The sequence below is a fragment of the Accipiter gentilis genome, chromosome 6 (assembly GCF_929443795.1).
Source record: "Accipiter gentilis chromosome 6, bAccGen1.1, whole genome shotgun sequence".
NCBI lineage: Eukaryota > Metazoa > Chordata > Aves > Accipitriformes > Accipitridae > Astur > Astur gentilis.
Genome location: NC_064885.1, coordinates 3226834 through 3247542, shown reverse-complemented (window position 1 = coordinate 3247542; position 20709 = coordinate 3226834). Strand labels below are relative to the sequence as shown.

General features: G+C 35.9%; 1 protein-coding gene across 8 annotated transcripts in view; it reads right to left on the bottom strand.

The window, feature by feature from the left end:
- BCAS3 (BCAS3 microtubule associated cell migration factor) overlaps window positions 1-20709 on the bottom strand; it is a 376521-nt gene that overhangs the window by 278219 nt on the left and 77593 nt on the right. For all 8 annotated transcript variants that reach the window (XM_049804065.1, XM_049804069.1, XM_049804071.1 and 5 more), the window contains exons 12-13: window positions 17940-18110; window positions 7860-7953 (exon numbers count right to left, since the gene is read on the bottom strand). In XM_049804065.1, coding sequence (XP_049660022.1) covers window positions 7860-7953; window positions 17940-18110 — 265 coding nt within the window. The remainder of the gene's footprint in view (window positions 1-7859; window positions 7954-17939; window positions 18111-20709) is intronic.

Genomic DNA, 20709 nt, shown 5'->3' with positions numbered 1-20709 from the left:
GAGAGGGATTCTGTTAGTTTTTACCACGTTAAAAAAATCTATAAAAGGATCCTCCCTTCTGGCCTCCTAAAACTAAGATCCTTTAAGCACGTCCAGTTTGCTAGCAGAACTAAAAAGCAGATTCCACGATGCTTATCAGTTGTGTGATTTACAGACACGATACTTTGAAAAGTCTCACCAAGCGTGACTCTGTTCCAGGTCTGAAGGGACTACCTCACACCACCCATCGCGAGTCTTGTCCAACTCGCAGGACTAAGCCGTAGCGCTCCCTGCCAACATCATAAATGCTGCCATTAAAATATTTGTTTTAATTCTGACCTCAGAGTCACAGCTAATAAACAAGAAAGGCAATGAGAAATTGAAAAACAAACTAAATGCAGCTGTTGGACTGGACGTTTCACAACTGTGTTTAACTGCATCCTTTAATTTCACTTCTATGAATAGAAGCCATACACCACAGCTTGCATGCCAGCTCGTCAAGCAAGCAGTATTTTCTTTTGAGTTCATTTTGCAGTGTTATTCCGTCATGTAAATTTTACTGTATTTTTAACTTTTCCTTTGAGATGCGGTCTGCAAACAATGGCTAACTATTTGCTGGTGGTTTCTCATTAGAACACGTACTAGCAATGGATAGCATTTGTATAATTTTTCCATAATCTTCCTCACACACAAGAGGAACAGAATTTTTTTTGTGTATGTATAATACATGTTTGTATGTGTGTCAGTCCAGAGCCCATTTAAATATATCCAGTGACCAGAAGAATAACGTTTTAGAAACTATGCATTTAGAAACTATTTAGAAATGCATTACAAAATGACATGAAATAACTAGATACAGAGGAGGGAAACACAAAACTTATGCTGTTCTGTGGACTTCCCAAAACTTACTCGTATATCTTTAAAAACAAAAGTATTATTTTTTTAATATGCCTTTACAAGAATCAATGAAAATACCTTTCCTGAATGCACAGGATTACAAATACTAATTAGACAGAGAACCAGGAACCTGAACATACTTGAAAGAAATCCATTTAGAAAAGGGAAAAAGAGGCCACATCCTTTTAAAACTGTACATACAAATAAAGAATCAGATGATTAAAAATTAGGATACTAAGAAAGCCAGAATTTCCAATTTGTTTTGGAATATATTCCCTGAGTATGGAGGAAAATACAGATAATTATATTTTGCAAAAAAAAATATAGCACATTGGTGTGTTTTTCAAATATGTAATGTCCTCCTCTTCTCAGTTTTCAGGTTTGGAGGTTTAGTATGTGGAAAGATAAATATCACCTCACAGCCTTCCAAAAGTAAACACTTTATTTCCTGGGGGGGGGGGGGGGGGGGGGGAGAGTGGTGGTGGGTGTATTTTCATTAAAAAATGAAAAATCAGTAACCATTTTTTTAGGCATGTGGAAATCCAACTTCCAAATAATACATACCCTTAGAACTTTATATAACAGTCTTACAAAAAAAAAAAAAAAAAAAAAAACAGACCTAATGCCTTTGAAATCACACTAAAGTCTTAATTCTCAGTACCATCTCCATTCAGGATATTTGCATCCACAACTTTGCTTGAGTCCCAAGACCCTAGATGAAAGTAAAACAGTGAATACTTTGGACCAATATTAAAAGGAATAGCAAGAAACCAAAACATTTGAATGAAGCCGTACACAGAATTTCCATAACAGATCATGCCAGAGGTCTATGTAGCCCAGTGTATTTATTGCCTTTAACAACAGCGACTAGCAATCATCTCCATGTCTACGGTGGAAGAAGGAACAAAGCGAATTAGTTTTAATGGACTACGGCTGACATCAGAATTGGTGAGGTTTTTTCCTCCTTTCTAAATCACGGCGTCTAATACAACATAATGAAAACGAGGATGTTTGTATGGTTCCTTCAGTCTGCAGTCTAGACACTCTAGTTTAGCCTAATCCAGTTTACCATTGAGCAACTGATTCTAATTGGTAACATTTAATCCCTTCCCTGCCCTCTCCCCATTTCAGACCCTGCATACACTCACAATTCCTGGCAGATTATCATCAACATGTTAAAAGCTTGGAGGTTTTTCTGTAAACATCTTAATCTAAGTAACCCCCTATGGTGTATTCTTTCCTTTTGTGCACTTCCAAAATTTAGTCCAGGGTACCTTCATCCAGAGTTTACATTAGAAGCTCTTGTTGATTTACATTATGCAGCAGACAGGATTCTCCTGCGATACTATAATGACTATGACATTCTGCAAATAGTTTGTACCTGGGGTTTCTGGAGGTTTTGTTATCTAAATATATAATATATATCAAAAATATAAAAATATATAAATATTATATACATATAAAAGTTTAAAGCCTCCTAATGACAAATTATTGCATAATGATGCATTGACAGAAAAACATCTTAATAACCAAGAAAGTATTTACCAACATTTTCTATCCTGGCTACATTTTAATTATGGTAAAAATGCAACCATAATAAATACAGACTTTAGTGTCAATACTGCTGTTTTACATTAGATAACAGAAAATCATTACCAGTTGTACATTACTGACATTTCTAAATATCTTAGATTTATAGCATGAAACAGGCCAAATCACCATTCCAAGAAATGATGGAAAGCTATGTTGTCCTGTAAACAACAGTAACAGAGCACACGTGTTCATCAAAAAAAGGAAATAATGCAGGTGACATCAGATGCTACTCAGTATAACTAACAACATCCTAGATTATTTTTGTGTGGCCAAGATGTATTGACTACAATCCTATAAAAGACAAACCTTGTTCCTGGACCTCATCTAAAGGTATCAAGATTTTCTTCAGAACAAAAATATAACCGGGAAAAATATGACGTGTAGGTTTGGGAGCATATCTACACAGATGCAGTCTGAAAAATTTATCTGAATTACCTAATGTGAATTAGGAACCAGCACTAAATTTTTGTCTCGACGCTCTGTCCACACTAAGGTGGCCTTCAATTCATCCAAAACTGAATATTCAAACTAAAATAAATCAAGCTAATGTTAACCCTAAGTAAAAGCATCCACACAAAAGCTTAATGTGATTTTCATTTAATAAGTGAATTAAAGTAACTCTTCTTAGAGTCTCTTTGTAAGTAGAAGCCTCTTGTTTCTACTACATCAATATACATGCCAGAGGTACATTAATAAAGTCCCCAGTCTATTAATATTAGTTCACTTCCTTGTATTATTTATTCTCATCTTGAAAAGTTTTAATAAAAGGCTTGAAGTCTTCCGAAAAGTTAGAAGCTGCCTTCCTTTGTTCAGAAATGAAAGAGTGGACATGGTGCTCTTCACTCTGCAGCAGCTGCTTTGCACAGACCATCAGATGGCTGTTCAAACATGAACTAAACATTCTCAGAACGCAGCTCACTTCCCTTGCAATGGTTTCTGTATGCTTAAGAGATGTGACTTCCTTCTTAGACGTGGATCCTGCCCAGTTAGGTTGAAGAAATACTATTTTTCTCCCTGTCGGCGACAGACATCCAGTGACTGCCACTCGAAAGACCCTGTGTATCTGCAGCGCCCAGCCGACGGTCTATCAGCCACGGCTCCCCGCAAAATTCATCCGGCTTGTTGGCCATTTTCAAGCTGCATGAATTATTCTGCTGGCAGAAGCCCATTTCTGGTCATCACCTGCACCAGGGCCCCACAGCTCCTTCCTCTTACATGCAAGTATCCCTGCCACATACTGTGGTGCAAGCATCACTTCATGGGAAGGGGTTGTGGTAAAAAATAAATAAATACCATGTGTATGCAATACTTATCAAGTGACTATATTGCAAAATCAGATCCCTTTTTCCTGTTAATACACAGCATCTCTTCCATGGCACTTGGCAATGCTAAATTATTACTATAACATTCATTTAATTTGTTCAATATTGGATGGCTGTCCGAAAAAAAAAAAAAAAAAAAAAAAAAAAAATCAAAATATGAGTGCTTCAGCAGAGGGGCCTTATCTTCATGTAAGTCACAAAAGCAGCCACTGGCATATATGGCATTATATAAATAAACCATGATGCTGACAAATAATAAAGTGTATCGCAACACTGTGTCAGTTTCCTATGGAAGAAAACAATACATGAAATACTCATATTCTACCAATTAAAAAAGAAAAAAGGAAACAAGTAACAGTGCCAAGTCACCTGAACTTAAAACTTTACTAAGCACACTTCCAAAACCAGAACAAGAACGTTATATAGGAAGTGTGCCCACCAGCCAGAAGAAACACTGTCACTAAAGCTGACAACACAACTGCCTAATAGAACAGATTAAGGAGGCTCACATCATAATTTTTATTTTTACCACTAGAATAAGGACCCAGTTAGCATTTCATGTCTGTTTCCCAAAGAGTCAATCAGCAACAAATGGCAAAGAAGGACCAGTTCTTTTTCACTTTTATTGAACTACTACATATCTTACCTATTAAAATGAAAAATGTTAAGGGGAGAGGCAGTAACAATATACGCAAGGACCCAGCTTTTAGAAATTCCATAGGACTAAGGGATTTTGTGGATGAGATGCCTGGCCACAAATTTTCAGCTGCAGCACAAACCCAGTCCTCCCCTTCCCTCCGCTCCACCCCCATCGCACCCCCCCAAAAAAAACCCCAGTAACCCACTCCCCATAGTAAATCATCACAACTTTTTTTGAAAACTAAAATTTGATGTACACAGGCAAAAAAACACAGAGCAAACCTAAACTACCAGGAACTGCAGTTTTTCTCCTTTATGGTTTTGGTTTTTTTTCTTCTTTCTAATGTTAAACATGATTTGCTATATGTCTTAGACTGAGACTTTTACAGTCCCCCTAAAATCAACTGACTCAGAAGCAAGCTTTTATTAACATAAGGATCTGGAAGAGGTATTTAGGGACATGCTTGGCAGCATTAAAAAAAAACAACAAACTATGGTGCCCCCTAAGTATGCTCAGAAATGATATTTCAAGCTTGTTATTTTATTATTCAACCAGATTTTCATAGTAGCCATAGATCTAATACCAAAAAAAAGCTAACTGTATGCCAAGTTTCTTTTCTTTGAATACCTCAAAAACAAGAAAGAAAAAAAAAATTTCAATAGATTTGCCTTTAAACAAAAGGTAGATCTAATGTCACTAAAAGTCAATACAGAAATGTCTACACAGAACGGTGAAATGCTACACAGAGACACCCCTGCTTGTTCTTTCATGATTTTGCCTTATAACAGAGCTAATGTAAAAGGCTGTTGTGTACAGCAAGCTCTCCTTGCCAACGAACTCAGCTCAGAACTCCACATAGATTATTTACCTTGCTGGGAGGAAAAAACAACCCCCCAAAGCCTCAAAACCAAAGCAAAACAAAAAACAAACCAACAACAAGCCAACAAAAAAAGACACGGACCCTATCAGCAAGAGTCCTGCCATTGTTTGCAACAGACTTTCAATCTGGAAAGTAGTAACTTAACATAACTTGGACACTGTAAATGCACTAAAGGATTTCTTCTTGGTTTCAGAAAGAAAGATTAGGGAAAACCATTTACTGACATTAGTGAGTCTCTTTCCTTCCCATTGGATTGTTTTCTGATAATCCTACTGTGAAACAATGCATTACCAGGAGCTATTCTCACAACAATACCCATAAATTCTGTACTGTTATTTTATCACGATTAACTTAACCCTAGCAAGCTCCTTGTTCAGTATGAAAACATAAAGAGCAGAAGCCCCAAAAATGTATCTTACTGGCAACTGATACCTTTAAAATACAGCTTAAAGTGGCTGTGGCACTGTTCTACTAGTTTAATACACAAAAATCATATAGATCCATCTTCCATATCCATTGACTTTCAGAGGTGGCTTTGTTTTTAGATTTTTTTTCAACCACAATCCTGTAAGTTTTTACAGACCTGAGTACCTGTGGAGCTCAAGGGCCCTTGGGATGAGACATGATGAAATTAAGCTATTTAATCAGCCATAGAGAATAAAATAGTTCACTGAAACGGATCAGTGTTCCCTATTTGCCTTTATAGCAAAAGTTTGCAGTTGCTATGTTCTAGTGCAGCATCACAGACACTGCTTGAAATTATGAGTAAAAGTGGTTTTTCACTACAATCAGCCAATAGATGAAGACAGTATCAAAAGCCAGCTCTTGTTTTGTTCTGCTTTGTAATGAGATCAGCTTGATTCACAATACACCACTACATAATGGATTAAGATGATTTTACTTGCAACACTGGCTTCAAACAAAATTCTGCCTTGATGTTAAATAAAGAATACAGAATCCTGCGTTAAGTGCTGCTTTCATACTGTAGGCAGCTGAGGTAATAATTTTCAACCGTTCTGATATTGCAGTACTCAGAACATGCAGTATGATTCAATACCTTGCTGTGAATCATCCCTCCTGCAAATATCTCATAAAACACATAATTTGCAATCAGGCAAAAATAACACCGATTAGTAAAAGCATTTTGCCATTAAGTATCTTATTGCACCGTTAGATCTAAGGTAACAGTCTGCTGTATCATATACAAAGGATTGTAATTTTAGTACCTGAGCAAACCAAAAGAACTCAATTATAGTACAAGTAATCCAATAATGTGCAAATATATCCTTCAATTTAAAAAATAATAAGTTAATTAGTTTTTGCATAAACATTCTGTTTCCCTTAAATTTATACATTCATAAAAATTGTCTTAAGGATGCATTTCATTAATATTTATAAAGCATTCTAATTTAAGCATCTGTATTTATTTCACTTAATTAGCATTGCTCAACTCTAGGTATTATCTTTCTACCAGAGTACAAAGCAAAAACATTACTGTTCTGGAATTGGCATAGTTGATTCTCAGTTAAATGCACAGAGTTCCACAAAAAATTCTCTTAAGTATCACAAGAAAATTCAGCCAGATGAGAATACAGTTTTTTATGTCAAAAACTCACAGTGAAAATGCTGTGAACCGCACACCACTACTAAAGAGTTCTGACATAACAGATGGGATGTCAGAACAAGACCAACTGGTCAGTAAAAGTGAAAACATAAATGACAGACATTTAGTTTTATTCTTTGAAATGTTACTTCATCCTCAAGATCTTCATGGCATTTGCTACATTTTAGAAACCATTAATTTAGGCAAGTGGAAGCTGTTGATTCACTGGCCATTTCACTGACTAATACTGCAATCAACCAAAACTTTTTTTTTTCCGCTGTCCACAGATGAAGTAGTAAACATGTTAATTTTCAAATTAATAAGATTTATTAACAGACAAATTTGTGGTTATCTGCTGTCCACAGTCATTGCTCATTTATAAAGAAGAAGGAGAGGAATAGGTACTTTTGAGGAGTTTTTTACAAGTATTTTCAGATTACCGTTGATTTAACTCAGAAGAGAGGGTAGAATTGCAAACTCTTCATCAACAAAACACATAATGGCACTGTAAGATACTCTCAAAAACAGTGCCAGTGAAACAACTCATTTTATTTTCCTATTTATGGAGGAGTACAATTTAATACATGAGCTGATCCTCTGGATACCTGCATATCAGAACATCTCGATACCTGGCTGGCAGGATACCCATCAGAAAAGAATTCCTTAGTACTTCTGCTACATTCGAAGCGGTAGACTGGATCTTCTCACATATACCGTAGTATAACAGTTGCTTAAGTTTGAAATTTCCAGGAAAGACAAATTAACCAGTGTATGACACATTCAACACTCAACAAAGCAGGTAAAATCCTAGTAGCAGTGAGTAGAAACTTGCGTGTTTCACAATGGTATCTGCAATTCCTCCAAAGCAATGGAACACATATCTATGATATTTTACTGTCTTCATCTTGTTTACAACTATCACATTAAAAGAGTAAAATAACTTACCACTAGGGTTAAAAGCCATGCAGCAAATAGGCTTTTCATGTGCAGGGAAGTGGGCCACAATACCATCGCTATCAGAGTCCTCACTGACAAGTACCTGCATAATATTAATAGAGACAAAGTAAGGTTAGAAAATAAAAACACACGTAAAGGAAAACACCAACTTACTGATACAGGAATTGTTTTATAAGATATACACAGTGGTATGAATTAGAAATAAAACTGCACATGAACTAAACACAAACAACCTTCTGTGATTTTTTCAGATAAAGAGATACGAGACATGCTCAAAAACCTGCTATTAACTAGAAAGGATTATGCACTTTATACCTGGATTTCCTATTTATTTATCCTATTCAGATAAGGCAAAATGGGGAAAATACCACTGTTTTGCTACATAAAGTATTAATGGCTGCATAGAAACTTATTAGAAAAGAGGTCTGCACGCAGTGCACCGGGAAGCTACGTGAAGGTTTCCAGTGCCGTTGGCTGAAGCAAGGGTTGTGATCTCTCTGTACGTCTATAATCGAGAGGGCCTATCACTCATAAATTTGTGACAGGAGCTCTCCTCCTCATTCAGCTCTCCTGTGGACAGGAGCTCTCATTCCACCAGGCTCAGCAGCAGCGTGCAGTTGGACTAATGTAAGGAGGATCAGTGGAATTACACTGAAGAGCATACACCATTCTTTAACTGTAAACAACACATAACTTTCTCCAAGCAATAGCAAAAAAAAAAATAATCACATTATAGAAAGAAAAACAAGAGGTAGCATAGAGTTTTTAAAAGAAAAGGGAATATTTAACCATTACATAAATCAGCATTTTCTTTGGGAGGATTTAAAGCATACATGGCAAACGAGTGGAAAAAAGGACCAAAAAACCAGTCGAAGAAAGTGGGTTTGCTTTCCACCAGTTGCGTAAGTAGGAACACTACGCTTGCATGCTGCTAATAAGTGGTGACAGACTTGAGGTATCTGGATTTCCAAATGGCGCAAGAAATGCTAAGGACTGGGAGTGTGTATGAAAAGCAGCTGCACTACAAAATATGCAGCTAATAAGAATCTTCTCCATCTTGAAGCTGCTTCAATGGATGTTAAATAACAGTATTAAAAAGGCTGTTAATCAAAACCCCTTAAAAATAAAAATCATGCTGTGATACTACACCTTCATATGAACAAAAAAGCCATTAAAAGGTAGGAGAGAGTTTTCACAACAGAGGGAAATTAAGCAGAAAGGGAAATATCTGGAGTGAGATCTGTGTTGCGCAACATCTTCTGGAGAAAGGGTCAAAGGATGAGCTTTTGGGTTTTTTTAAACAAAAGGCTATTTGAAGTTGATAAAACTACTTCAGCCAGTCAAAACTAAAGCTGATTGTGAAGACATACAAAAGGACCTCCAAAAGGACATACAGTATTACCAAGGTCTAATTGTATGAAAAGGAAAAGATATTCTTCGATTTATAGAAGAGAACCAAAAGATGTGTGGATAAAACATGTGCAAGAGCTGTAAAAGTATTTTACTCCTTGGTTGCATCACGTTAAAAGACTAAATTAAGTAAAACAATGAGAAAGATCTGTCAGAAAAAGGACTTAATAAAAGGGTTTCTGTGGTAAGCAAAAACCACCTTCTTAATAAGATAGTGCAAGATTTCCCATTTCAAGTTCAGAATAATTTGTCTGCTGCTTCCAAGATAATCTGAAAGGTTTTTAATACTTCCTATTCCTAACATATCAGAATAATTTGAAGATATTTTTATGCTTCAAAAAGAGAAATCATCTTTAAATGTTTAAAGAAGTCACGTAATATGGATGAAGAGGCCTGCGCCTGACTAACTTTAAATGTTCAAATTACTTGGCACTGTCACATAAGCACAATTATGGTTTTGCTTTCCGTTGTCAGCATTTCGTGCTTATTCCAGAACCACTAACCAAAGGGTCTGGAGATCTTCCTAAGAGCTTTTCAAAGAAACAGTGTTCTTTTCTCAGCCTATATAAACTGCACTAAATAACTCCTATACATCTTTTCACAGCTTCCACTTTTAGGTAACTTGGTCTTATCCTAAACATTTCACTCTAATTAAAGATACACAATAATGATAAAGTAACACCGTAAACTAGCTTTACAAAAGAAATAGAAGGTTTTTTTAAATCTACTCTGTGAAACAAAAATATTTAATCTAGAAATGTGTAGTTTTCAACAGTATCTAAATCATTGCTAAAACCAGTTATATAGCATATTTCACATGCATCATCTTCTACAGACTGTAAACTGGATTAATTCAGCATGGCTTTTTAAAAAAACAGAAAAACCCCAAAAACCCAACCAAACAAAACAAACAACTAATGATAAATAAACCCCTGTCACCATCCCCGCAACATAAACCCCCTATTCAACAGACAAGGAACACTCTGGATGGTAAGACGACCTTTAAATATTTCTCCTCTGGAAATACGATACAAAGCAAAAATGTCACATTACAAATTGGGAAACACCTCAGACATACCAATCTGAGAATACAATAAAGCCCAAATCTATTATTTGTATGCTATGCTAACTGATTCCATGTTTTGAAATGTTTTGGTGTCGTCGTCCCCCCTCCCCGATCACTGCTTAAAATTATCTTCCTGGAACAATACCCTTTGTGTTTAATCTCAAAGGAGTTTTAAAAAATCTTCACTTTTCACTGTAAAAGCTGATTTTCAGGTATAGCAAAGCAGTCCTTATTTTGGCTGTTATACAATTCCATTGCTTGGGACAGAAATACTTGCTTGGGAAGAACAACTTATCGGCGTAACATCCCATCAAGAAAGAACGAAAAGCCACTGTGAGCCTGGGGATGCTGAAGATCCCTGCCTGCCACCAAGCCTGGCTCATACAGAGCTTTCAGGCACATACTAAAATACGTTAGTCTCCTGCATTAGCCAAGTAAAAAAATAAAATAAAAAACAAAAAAGTGAAAAAAAACCCCAAACCACCCCACCCCAAAAGCACCTTCATTACTCAAAAATTTGGAAATCCTTGGATAGTGGAGAATGTGAAACTCAGGTTGTGATGGTGCCACACCACCTCCTTTCTTGACATCTGATATCTGTCACTCCCTACCCACTGTGGCCACAGAATGGAAATATTTGCTCATGAAATGCACACAGAAACAACACTTGCTTGTGCAAGGTAAGATGAAATTGAAAAAATGTTCTTTTTTAAATCAACATGAAAAAATAAATCCTTGTGGAACAGAGAAAAAAAGTACTTTTTTTTTTTTTTTTTTTTAAATCACCAACTTGTATTTAAATCTTCAGGCCGCACTGCAAGATTTGTCATGTCCTTTCCCTGCACTTTTGCAGCAGACAGTTGGGGAAAACATACGTCGCTTTTTACAATTTCAACACTACAAAGGAAAGGGGCGGGAGGGGGAATGAAAATCAAAGGAATTACAGCATTTGACCTAACTACACCATCAACCAAAGAGGAGCCCTCTTTGGAAACGTCCCTTCCAAACCTGCCGCAAAACAAAAGCCTGGTTTGCACGCCAATTTAGAGCTTGCATAGCTTTAAAATCCTAAGATGATTTTCACCATAGCGTAGAACTTAAGACAAAATTATGCTATTAACACAAGAAGCTTTATAGTGGAATACATAATTTTCTGTATTGGAGCTCTAAATGGATATAACCGCCTCAGTACAACAGGGTTTCTATAAATTTGGACAGATCAAATAGCACAGATTTTGTGCAGCAAGGGTGAAAACTGGAGCTGTATTGTAATGAAGACGTATTCGAGGCCTCCGCCACACAGGCTTCACAAGTTTCGAAACCACTTCTTGCAAAGGCTGAAGTGGGAGACGCTACGTGCAAAGGTGCTGGAGAGAACGATGTCCGTAGGCTAACGAATGGCACATTAAATCAATACTGACATTGTACAACTGGTTCCTTTCGGCCAGTTTATGGTTTCTTACCACTGAAAAGAGCAGAGTTGGAAATTTTTCTTGGAAGTCAAACCAGTGGTACAAATTGCCTAATAACGCATGCAAGTGCTGTCAAAAAGCTCGAAGGAAGTCCCGATGCAGAGAGCATACAAAGCCCACAGGAATCCCAAGGCTGCAATTTTTTTCATCCCAACTAGGCTTCTTTCTCCAAGGTAGTGGCCTCTAACCTACTATTAAAAGACCTTACAAAGTCTCTCATTGAAAAAGGTTCATAAATCTTAGCATTACTCTTATAATTGCACAGTCACTGAGGTTCCTAAGGATGCTCCGGTACCTTCCTTGCAGAGTTCCCTACCATTACAAACAGAAACACCGTTTTCAGAAAAACAACGGACACGAAAAAACCACTGAGGCTCTTCTACCAAGATGGCCTTGTAAACCAGCACTCAGCCTCTTTCTGATGCCCAAATAGTACCTTATCAAGAGAGCTGCGACATCATTTTAGAAAAAGCTGTCCAGCCAACACCATCTGTAGCTGGACACGAGGAGGCAACGCTGCAGCTCTCCCAAGCCAGCCCCATTAAAGTTCAACAGAACACTGCAGTTGATCGAAGATGAATCAAGTCCTCTTTATCTTACTCTAAAAGAGAAGCAGACAAAACACCTAGGGGATCATTACATTTACTATCAGAAAACAGTGTTTGCTTTGAGGGCAAGAGATAGCTGAAGCCAAAGCTTTTTTCTCCTATGCCGTATTTTGATTCATTCGTCGTATTTTCCATACTGCTGAACAGAAGCCACTAGTAATTATGACTTCAATTATTTTAATCTTTAAAGGCAAATTACACCACTTATCCCAGTAGAGACATGTTTTTAAATAAAACATGAAAGTAACACAAATAAAAATGGACACAAATCTAATCACGCGGGTCCTTCTCTTAATAAAATTAAGAAAGAACAATCCCATCATCATAAAAACCAATAGTTTTGGCAATATTTATAAATATGAATATTATAAAATATATAGATCTTTGCATGTATACTTATTAAGATCTCCATTGATTTAAACAGCTGAAGTTAGGGCAGCATTCGCTTCAGTTCCTAAGACGTATGCACAAAAAACAACCCCCTCCATACCGACCCCCCCAATTAGCCTCCCCCAACTTATAGCTAAGGTCAAACATCAGTGGAAAAGGGCTAAAAGTGATAAATCTGTGGCATTAACTACTGCACTCCTTTTAATAGAATCCAGCATAAACTCAAAACAGCCTTGCGCTCAGCCTGAACCATTTATCTGAGACAAAAATGTCTTCTTGACAAAAAACAGATCTCCTTTAATAAAAGTAAGGCAGACAGTATTATGCTCTGAGGGAATCCTGTTGCTCTTTTTATATTTATATATAAAAAGAATTCTTCTGTAATACACGTAGATATAAAAAGTGAAGAAAATTGATGCCAAATATATGAGCATTAGAACACCAAATTAGCGTTTCTGAAAGCTGTTCTTGAAAATACAAGCACTGGTGTTAATGACCAGTGGAATTACATGTGTTGTTAAAGTTTTATTATTGAATACGCTTTACTCTTTTAGCTTCTTTTTCCTTTAGACTGAAGTTTCACAAAAATTCCTGCTCTCGATAAGCATCTTTATTTGGTTCAATTGTTATCAACTGCTTACCAAATGAAAATGAACTTTCAAAACTGCAGCAGTCTGCAGTTTTTTTCTGAAAATTCCTCTTTAATGCAATAAAAAGTTAATAGGGAACAGAAAAAAAGCACCAATCACATTTTAAAACATAAAAAGATCAACATGTTATCTTATTTTTGTAAGTTATTTTTAAAATATTTCCTCAAATATTTTCATGTGTTTTGGACGATCTGTGAAGGCAACACAATGATATCTCATCAATCACATCACTCTATCAAAAGCACTAAGAATCAAGTTTTGTATTTTTAAATGACCACATATTTCTCTGTCAACTAAATGTTAGATGTTTAACAGATTTACATTCAGTCACAAAACTGGCGACTTTTGAGAAAGGTCATTATTGCAGACTACATGTGGGTGGCCTAGTTGATGAATTAATTAAGAATACAGAAACAAAGGTCGAAAGAAAATAATTTTTCTTTAAAACTCAAGCCACTAACGTCTTACACATTGAATTCCAATTACTGAAAAAGAGGACATCTGTACAGCTTTAGTTTTATCCATTTCAACTAATTAACAGATTCAAATAAATAGTCATTACATCTAACTGAAAAGTTTGCTAACACTTCATTAGAAGGAAGTTTAAACAAGCACACAACCTTGTTAACATATTTTGGTTTACCACAATGTTACTTGGGCATCTCAATAATTATTTTTACTCCCTCTACAAATATATCATGACAGCCAACTTGAATAATTCTACATTCTGTTGCATTTATTTAATTACTTCATAATTCAAATTTTCTTAAAGTACCACCAATTTTTAAATAGGAGCTATCATATAAACAACTGCTGGGTATGAGACTTTACTACAATATCTACGTTCATACGGTTTATTAAAAATATTTTCCCCACAGATTTAATCCTGCAAGATGACATTAGAAGATTTCTTTGGTCTTTAATTGTATATTTTCCAGTGGTAAGCTAGCATTTCAACCTCTGCAATGGTAGCACAGTACATGTCATGAAATGCACTGAGTTCCATCTCACATTCTTTATATTGGATATCTTTGAAATGGCAGATACAATAAAAAATTAGTGAAAACTTAAACCTGCAGTTAGTCTTTCTGGCTTATGTCCAAAACATGTTCCTTAATCGTCCTACTGGCAAATAAATCTGTATGTTCGTACACATGCAGAGAGCAGCAAACTCCATCTTTAAAACCTGTGTTGCTATGCTCAACGTAAATGGGCAAGCACACGCATCATTACTTTGCAAGCCTTTATATATGTATTTATATTTTAAAAACAAGACAAACAACACAACTGCTCCCCCACTGAAAAAAGTGCTTATTTCTCCTTCAAAAGAACATGCCTTCTTGCCTTAAATTTACTGTCTTCTTCCATTTTCTGTCTCTTTTTAAAATAGATCTCTTCCTTTTTTTACTATATGCTATCTTAAAGATGTATTTTATTACTTGGAAATTGTTTTATTTCATTACAACACCCAAATTCTTAGTTAGGCTGCGCAGGCAGATTGAAATTTTATTGACCTGAAGGAGGTGAGGTATTCTTTTTACATTAGGAGTCTGCTGATGACAAGAAAATAACTCCTTTCTGCTTCTGAAACTCCCCTCATTCACAATTAGCCTGACAACCTCTGAAAGCCACGCGGGCACACACAAATATATTTACACAGTTGCTAGACAAATCTCCGATTAAAAGGATGCAAGGCTTTCAAACTGTTAATTCGGTCCAGAAAACACTTGGTAGGCATTACTAATTCTCGTGGTTTCCCAGTCAGTTTAGGAAGACCGATGCTTGTACTGGGCATAGCCATCCAGCAGCATCCCCACCCAGCAGAAATGAAATATCCCAAAACAGGCATCTTTATCACAGGAGGAAGCTGGAACGCCGCAAAGTGTTTCTTTGTACCCACCCTGACCTCCTGTTTCCCACCTGGAATCTGAAAAATGGGACGATAAACCAATAACTTTCGAAAAATCACTGCCACACAGCATCAGGAAAACCGAGACTAAACCATACAAGGCATTTCTCCAGCGCTGTACAGCATCTTCTATTTCAACCAAAGCATCAGTAATAATGTAGTTTGGATGACTGCTATCAGCAAACCAATTTGCCAGAGAAAAGCAAAATAATTTCAGAAATTAATACAATGAGGAAGAATCAAATGTAGCTCAGTCATCCAGATTTCAAATCGGCACGATGCTTAACTACGAGTTTGTATTGAAGTATATGAGCAATCACGTTTAGTTCCGTGAGATTACTCGTGTCCTTTAAAGGTCAGACTTGCTAAAACACTTTCCTGAACTGAAGCTTCAGTCAGTTATGCTATAAAAACTAGCCAGGACTACCCAGCTAGTACAAATACGTGCTATCTAAACTAGCATGTCAGTTCTTGCAGGCTTGCCTGCTTCTGCCAGCACACAAGCACAGGATGCCTTCCAGGCTCCTTGGGACAAGTCAATTCACACGACTGCCAAAATCAGAATCTACCACGTTCAAATGAGGCTGTGTGCACAAAAACTTACGTTTCCACCTGGCAATGGAAATGCAGCCAGAGCGATGGACAAGAACTCAGTGGGGACTGTGAGCACACGCGACACCCCTTACATTAGAAGGTTCTGTACTGGGGCAGTGTTGAATGACAGTCTTTATTTAGACCACGTACAAAGTGTGTTTATTTTTAATCAACTTTCTTTTTGCTAGATGCGCATTTCAGTAAGAAGAGACTGTTAACAAGTCTTCTGTACCATGAAAACCTAACAATCCAAAAGAAAGATTATTTTATTTTTCCTGGAAAAAAATATAATGCTAATTCTGAAAGTAAGTCTCGGCACTGAAAATAAATTATTAATTTAATAGCATTTTAAAAATTCAGATCACAAAAATATGAATGCAAGACATACAAACAATTAGGATATCTAACTTAGAGCCTCCTTCCCTAGAGACTGAAGACAAAAATTATTTTACTAGAACTGATGGCTTATTTATATTACAGCAGCAGTATTTGGACAAGGCAAGCGTTATCGTTTTTACAACTACTTTTCCATAGTGCCCTTTAGGCTTGATAGCTCCCTACTATTGTTAAGGTCAGAGGACAAGTTCATAAAACCTCTAAATCATACATAACAAGACTTAAAAACCTAAGATATATCATTTTTTTTCCCTAGGCCTATGCAGAAGAATCAAAGCACAGACAATGCCCATCAGAAATAATGACCACATTAAACAAGGCTTCATGAGAAATTTATGAAGCAAAATTTTTCTTTTCTTTCCTTGTCAGTATACAAGGAACAAAAAGACCTTTTTTTCCAGGAAATAAAAAGAAACCCCAACAGTCAACAAACTTATTTTAAGACCAGACTCTAAGATCTTAAGTAATATATGTTCTTTTTTCCATACTCTACCTTTTTTTTTTCCTTTTTCTTTTATTTTAATTTTGCAGGAAAAGGCCTCTAATGTTATATGAAGAATGCCTTTTCAATGTAATGTCACTTGGCTAAGTACTTCTAAGCTAATTTTCAGGAACAACCACAGCTCAAACTGCATACTGTTTTTTAATTAGATTTGTTTGTTTGTTTTCAAGTAAAACATTTTATTTTCCTATGAGGTAAGAGAAGAAAATAACTTGACTACTCATTTGTCATTAATACCCTACTAACTTACCTGCAATAAGCATCATAAAGATAGGGGGAAACATGAAAAAAAATTGTTTTTTCTTTTTTAAATTCAAGAAATGTGAACATTAGGAAAAAAAATTTACAAAATAGTTACAGAATAATGAAGTCTGTAGGAGTCCTGCATATACACTGATTCCAGGACCAGACACTTAAAAATTAAATGATTGGTAGAAAAAACAAGAGAGACATGGATATCTTTCTCCATCATAAAGACACTACAACACACCAATTTAGAGTTTGTGTGATAATGGTATGGATTTTTCAATAAATGATTTTGCCTGACTCACTGTACTGTATGTTATTAGTAAAACAGTACTTATGCCTCAGAAAACAGCATCATGCTCGATTACATTTTAGTTTTGAAATTTATGTAAAATTATAAGCTTTTATACTTAATATCCAACTTCACTCATCGTCTTTTTTTACACTGGAGTTCAACAATTCACCTTTTTTCTAGACAATCACATCTTCCAGCCACATTATGTATTAATAAATATAATCAGACTACATATACATTTCAACTGATCAGCATAAATCAATGTCAATTATGAACAAGTGTTAGAGAGACAAAATGTGACACTTCACACTTGATCTTGTCAAAGTGTCACATAAATATGTTCTACGGACAACATATATTTTGGCTTAATTTCAGTCCCAAATAGGACTTTGTCACAGCTGCACATGTCTTAAAAGTTTCTTAACTAGCAAAAATCTCATCTATTTTTCATTTTCAAAAGCATAAAATACACATTACTGAGATTTTCATGAAAACGAATGCACGTTCTGTTTCTCTGCAAACTGTATTACCTGCCCTTCTGCAACTGTCTCGGTATCAATAATAGTGATGATTCCAGGCACCAGAGGACTTCGACGAATGTTGCTGTGAGCTAAAATTTCTTCTTCAGTTGCTCCTGAAGGCAGCGTCCCTGTTAGCTGTGTAACTACTTTCCCAACCATTGTAAGTCCAGTCTTTATCGTCTATAAAAAGAAAGAGAACCAATAAATAATGTTTAGGGATATTTTGTGGATCTATCTTGAATTTTTTCTCAACATAAGTAATATAACTAGATTGCACACACCAGAAGCACACAAAACAAATGTTTTTATAAGTGATACACAAGCTGCAAAAGGCTGTATGTAACGGAAATATCTTGAAAAAATTTAGCACCCTATCAATTTTAAATATTCACCTTTATTTTGGAATTAAATGCTTCCAAAACACCGCTGAAAAAAAGAAATATTTTAATGTTGTCTAAATGTTACAGTTTTTTCTTTCTTTAACTTTGTTATTAACTTATTCCAAGAGGTACAGAGCACGGAAAGGTAGATGAATCAAACGATAAAGCCAAGATGGGTGCGTGTGGAGAGCAGTGATACACAGAGAAATACTTATAGCCCCTAATGGTTAGTGCTGAAATAGTTACGTCTTCTCCACAAGTGCAAGAGACGAGGAGTTTGGCCTTTGAAAGATATGACTGACACACTCATTTGTTTCTCAGCAACTATGCCTTTTGCAGCATTAAAACTGAATATGGGACTCAAACCCAGCAAAATTAAAAATGCCATCCTCAAGGTATTAGAAAGGCCAACTCTGTACAAAGTACACGCATATCCCATTGCAAATAACGTTCCTTTCCATAGTCCGCATGTTCTCCAGACATGGGATTGAAAACATATTCATTGCACCAGCTTTTATCATCTAAAGATGCGAAAGATTGGTTTTATGTTGTTTTATTTTATTTGGAGAAAGAGGGAGAGTACACACAGTAGGAGAGATACAGATTTAAAGAAAAACAACCCAAACTACAGCTTTAAATGTTTTCTCCTTGAATCAAGGACTGTGCCTTATTTGCCTATAAAGAATTGAGCAGATTTATTATGCAATATAAATAAGAAATAGCAAAAGAGATCAGAACGGAATGACACTGTAACAAGCCAATTCTTAACTAAAAAGACAAGCTAAGCTGCCTGCTAAATTGAAAAGGAAAAAAAATGTACAGATCACAGGCTGAAACCAAGAAGCAGCCACAAATCAATTGCAACTGCTTTGTTTAGTGCTAAAATCTCAAACTGCAGTGATTAGAAAACACATTAGTGTTCATCAATTAGCAGCCAAACGTTTGTTTTAATAATTCATAGGAAATGACTTACACAAAGTCTGTTAGTGTGTTGTCAGGAAAACCTCTGAAGGGCCAACAGAATTAGGCGCCACACTGTATTGATGGCAATATCTAGCCAGGAAGCCTGATTAACCTCTGAGATGCCTCAGCTGATGTACTTACCCCATTAATGCTAATGGAGATACTACCACTTAAAATCGAGCCATGCCTTTATCATAGGAATGTCTTTGGGGTTTACAGTCTTTAGTAATATCCTGCCATTTGTTTCTTATTATTTCTTTTTATACTCAGATACAACAAATGAGACTAAAACAAATTTTAACAGTGGCAAATTCAGAAGACTGAAAAACGTAACATAAAGCAGATAATGATATCCGAGGAATAGACCTAAAATAGACGCGATGCCATCACAAGAATGCATTTCAACAGACTCTTTCTTTACAAAAACTGACGAGGCAGTTTTCTGGCCAATAGTTAAAATCGTATAAAATGCACTGGTAGTTTATGCAGCAGGAAGGAGAAATCGGTATAGAAGTACTATATGGCAAAATACCTATGCAAGTTAAAAGACCAAGAATTGTAACTGATATTTTAGAAAATATCTTTACTATTATAACTAGAGAAATTGGATAATGAAGGGCCAAGCATAAATTTATAACTCTCTAGAAAAAAATTAACGTGCTTATCTAGCAAAATGAATTACTGTTACATGTTAGAGTAGGCTGTGACTCCAGGACTACTGAGAAGTAGTAGGTGTACGAAGATGCGGCCGAGGCCATTAGCTCAGAAATATCAGTGCAAAACCATTATGGCACTTACTTCTTTGTGCTATGTGTATATTTGCAAAAACTTCTCTGGTAATCTTTAACCTTTCCCATGCCATATCAGCTGTCCCCTCCATCCATTAGAGCTAATGACCTTGCTCTCACATAAGCTGTTAGTACTCATTAAGAAGTTATCAGGTAACAAGAGAAAACAGATGCAGCCTTTGCTAAATCACTTTACCACTATAGGATTAAAAGATATGGAGAAAGAATCAACTAAAGAAGTTATGAGGTGAGAAGAACTTGGTTTATAATTTGATGCTAGACGTTTGACAGACCAAATACATTTTAAATGAAATAGGTTAAAGTTTGCACTGTCCCAGCTCCTTTGTCATTGATGGGAACCTGCCAGTGCACACTCAGTGAAAATTTCTTATAAATAACATTAAAACACTCGACCCAGTTCCTTTGTAAGCAATGATGCATATTGTGCAAACACAAATTATTTGTATGCTCACGTGTATCCTATCTACTTAAAAATAACACTGTTCACATTCATTCAAATATAAAGACATATTTAATTAAAATAAATGTATGCACTCATACCTCATTTAATTGAAAAATAAGTACAACTTTAATTAGATGAAAAAATTAAAATGCATCATTCAGTGCCTATTTTGTTCTAACAAAGGT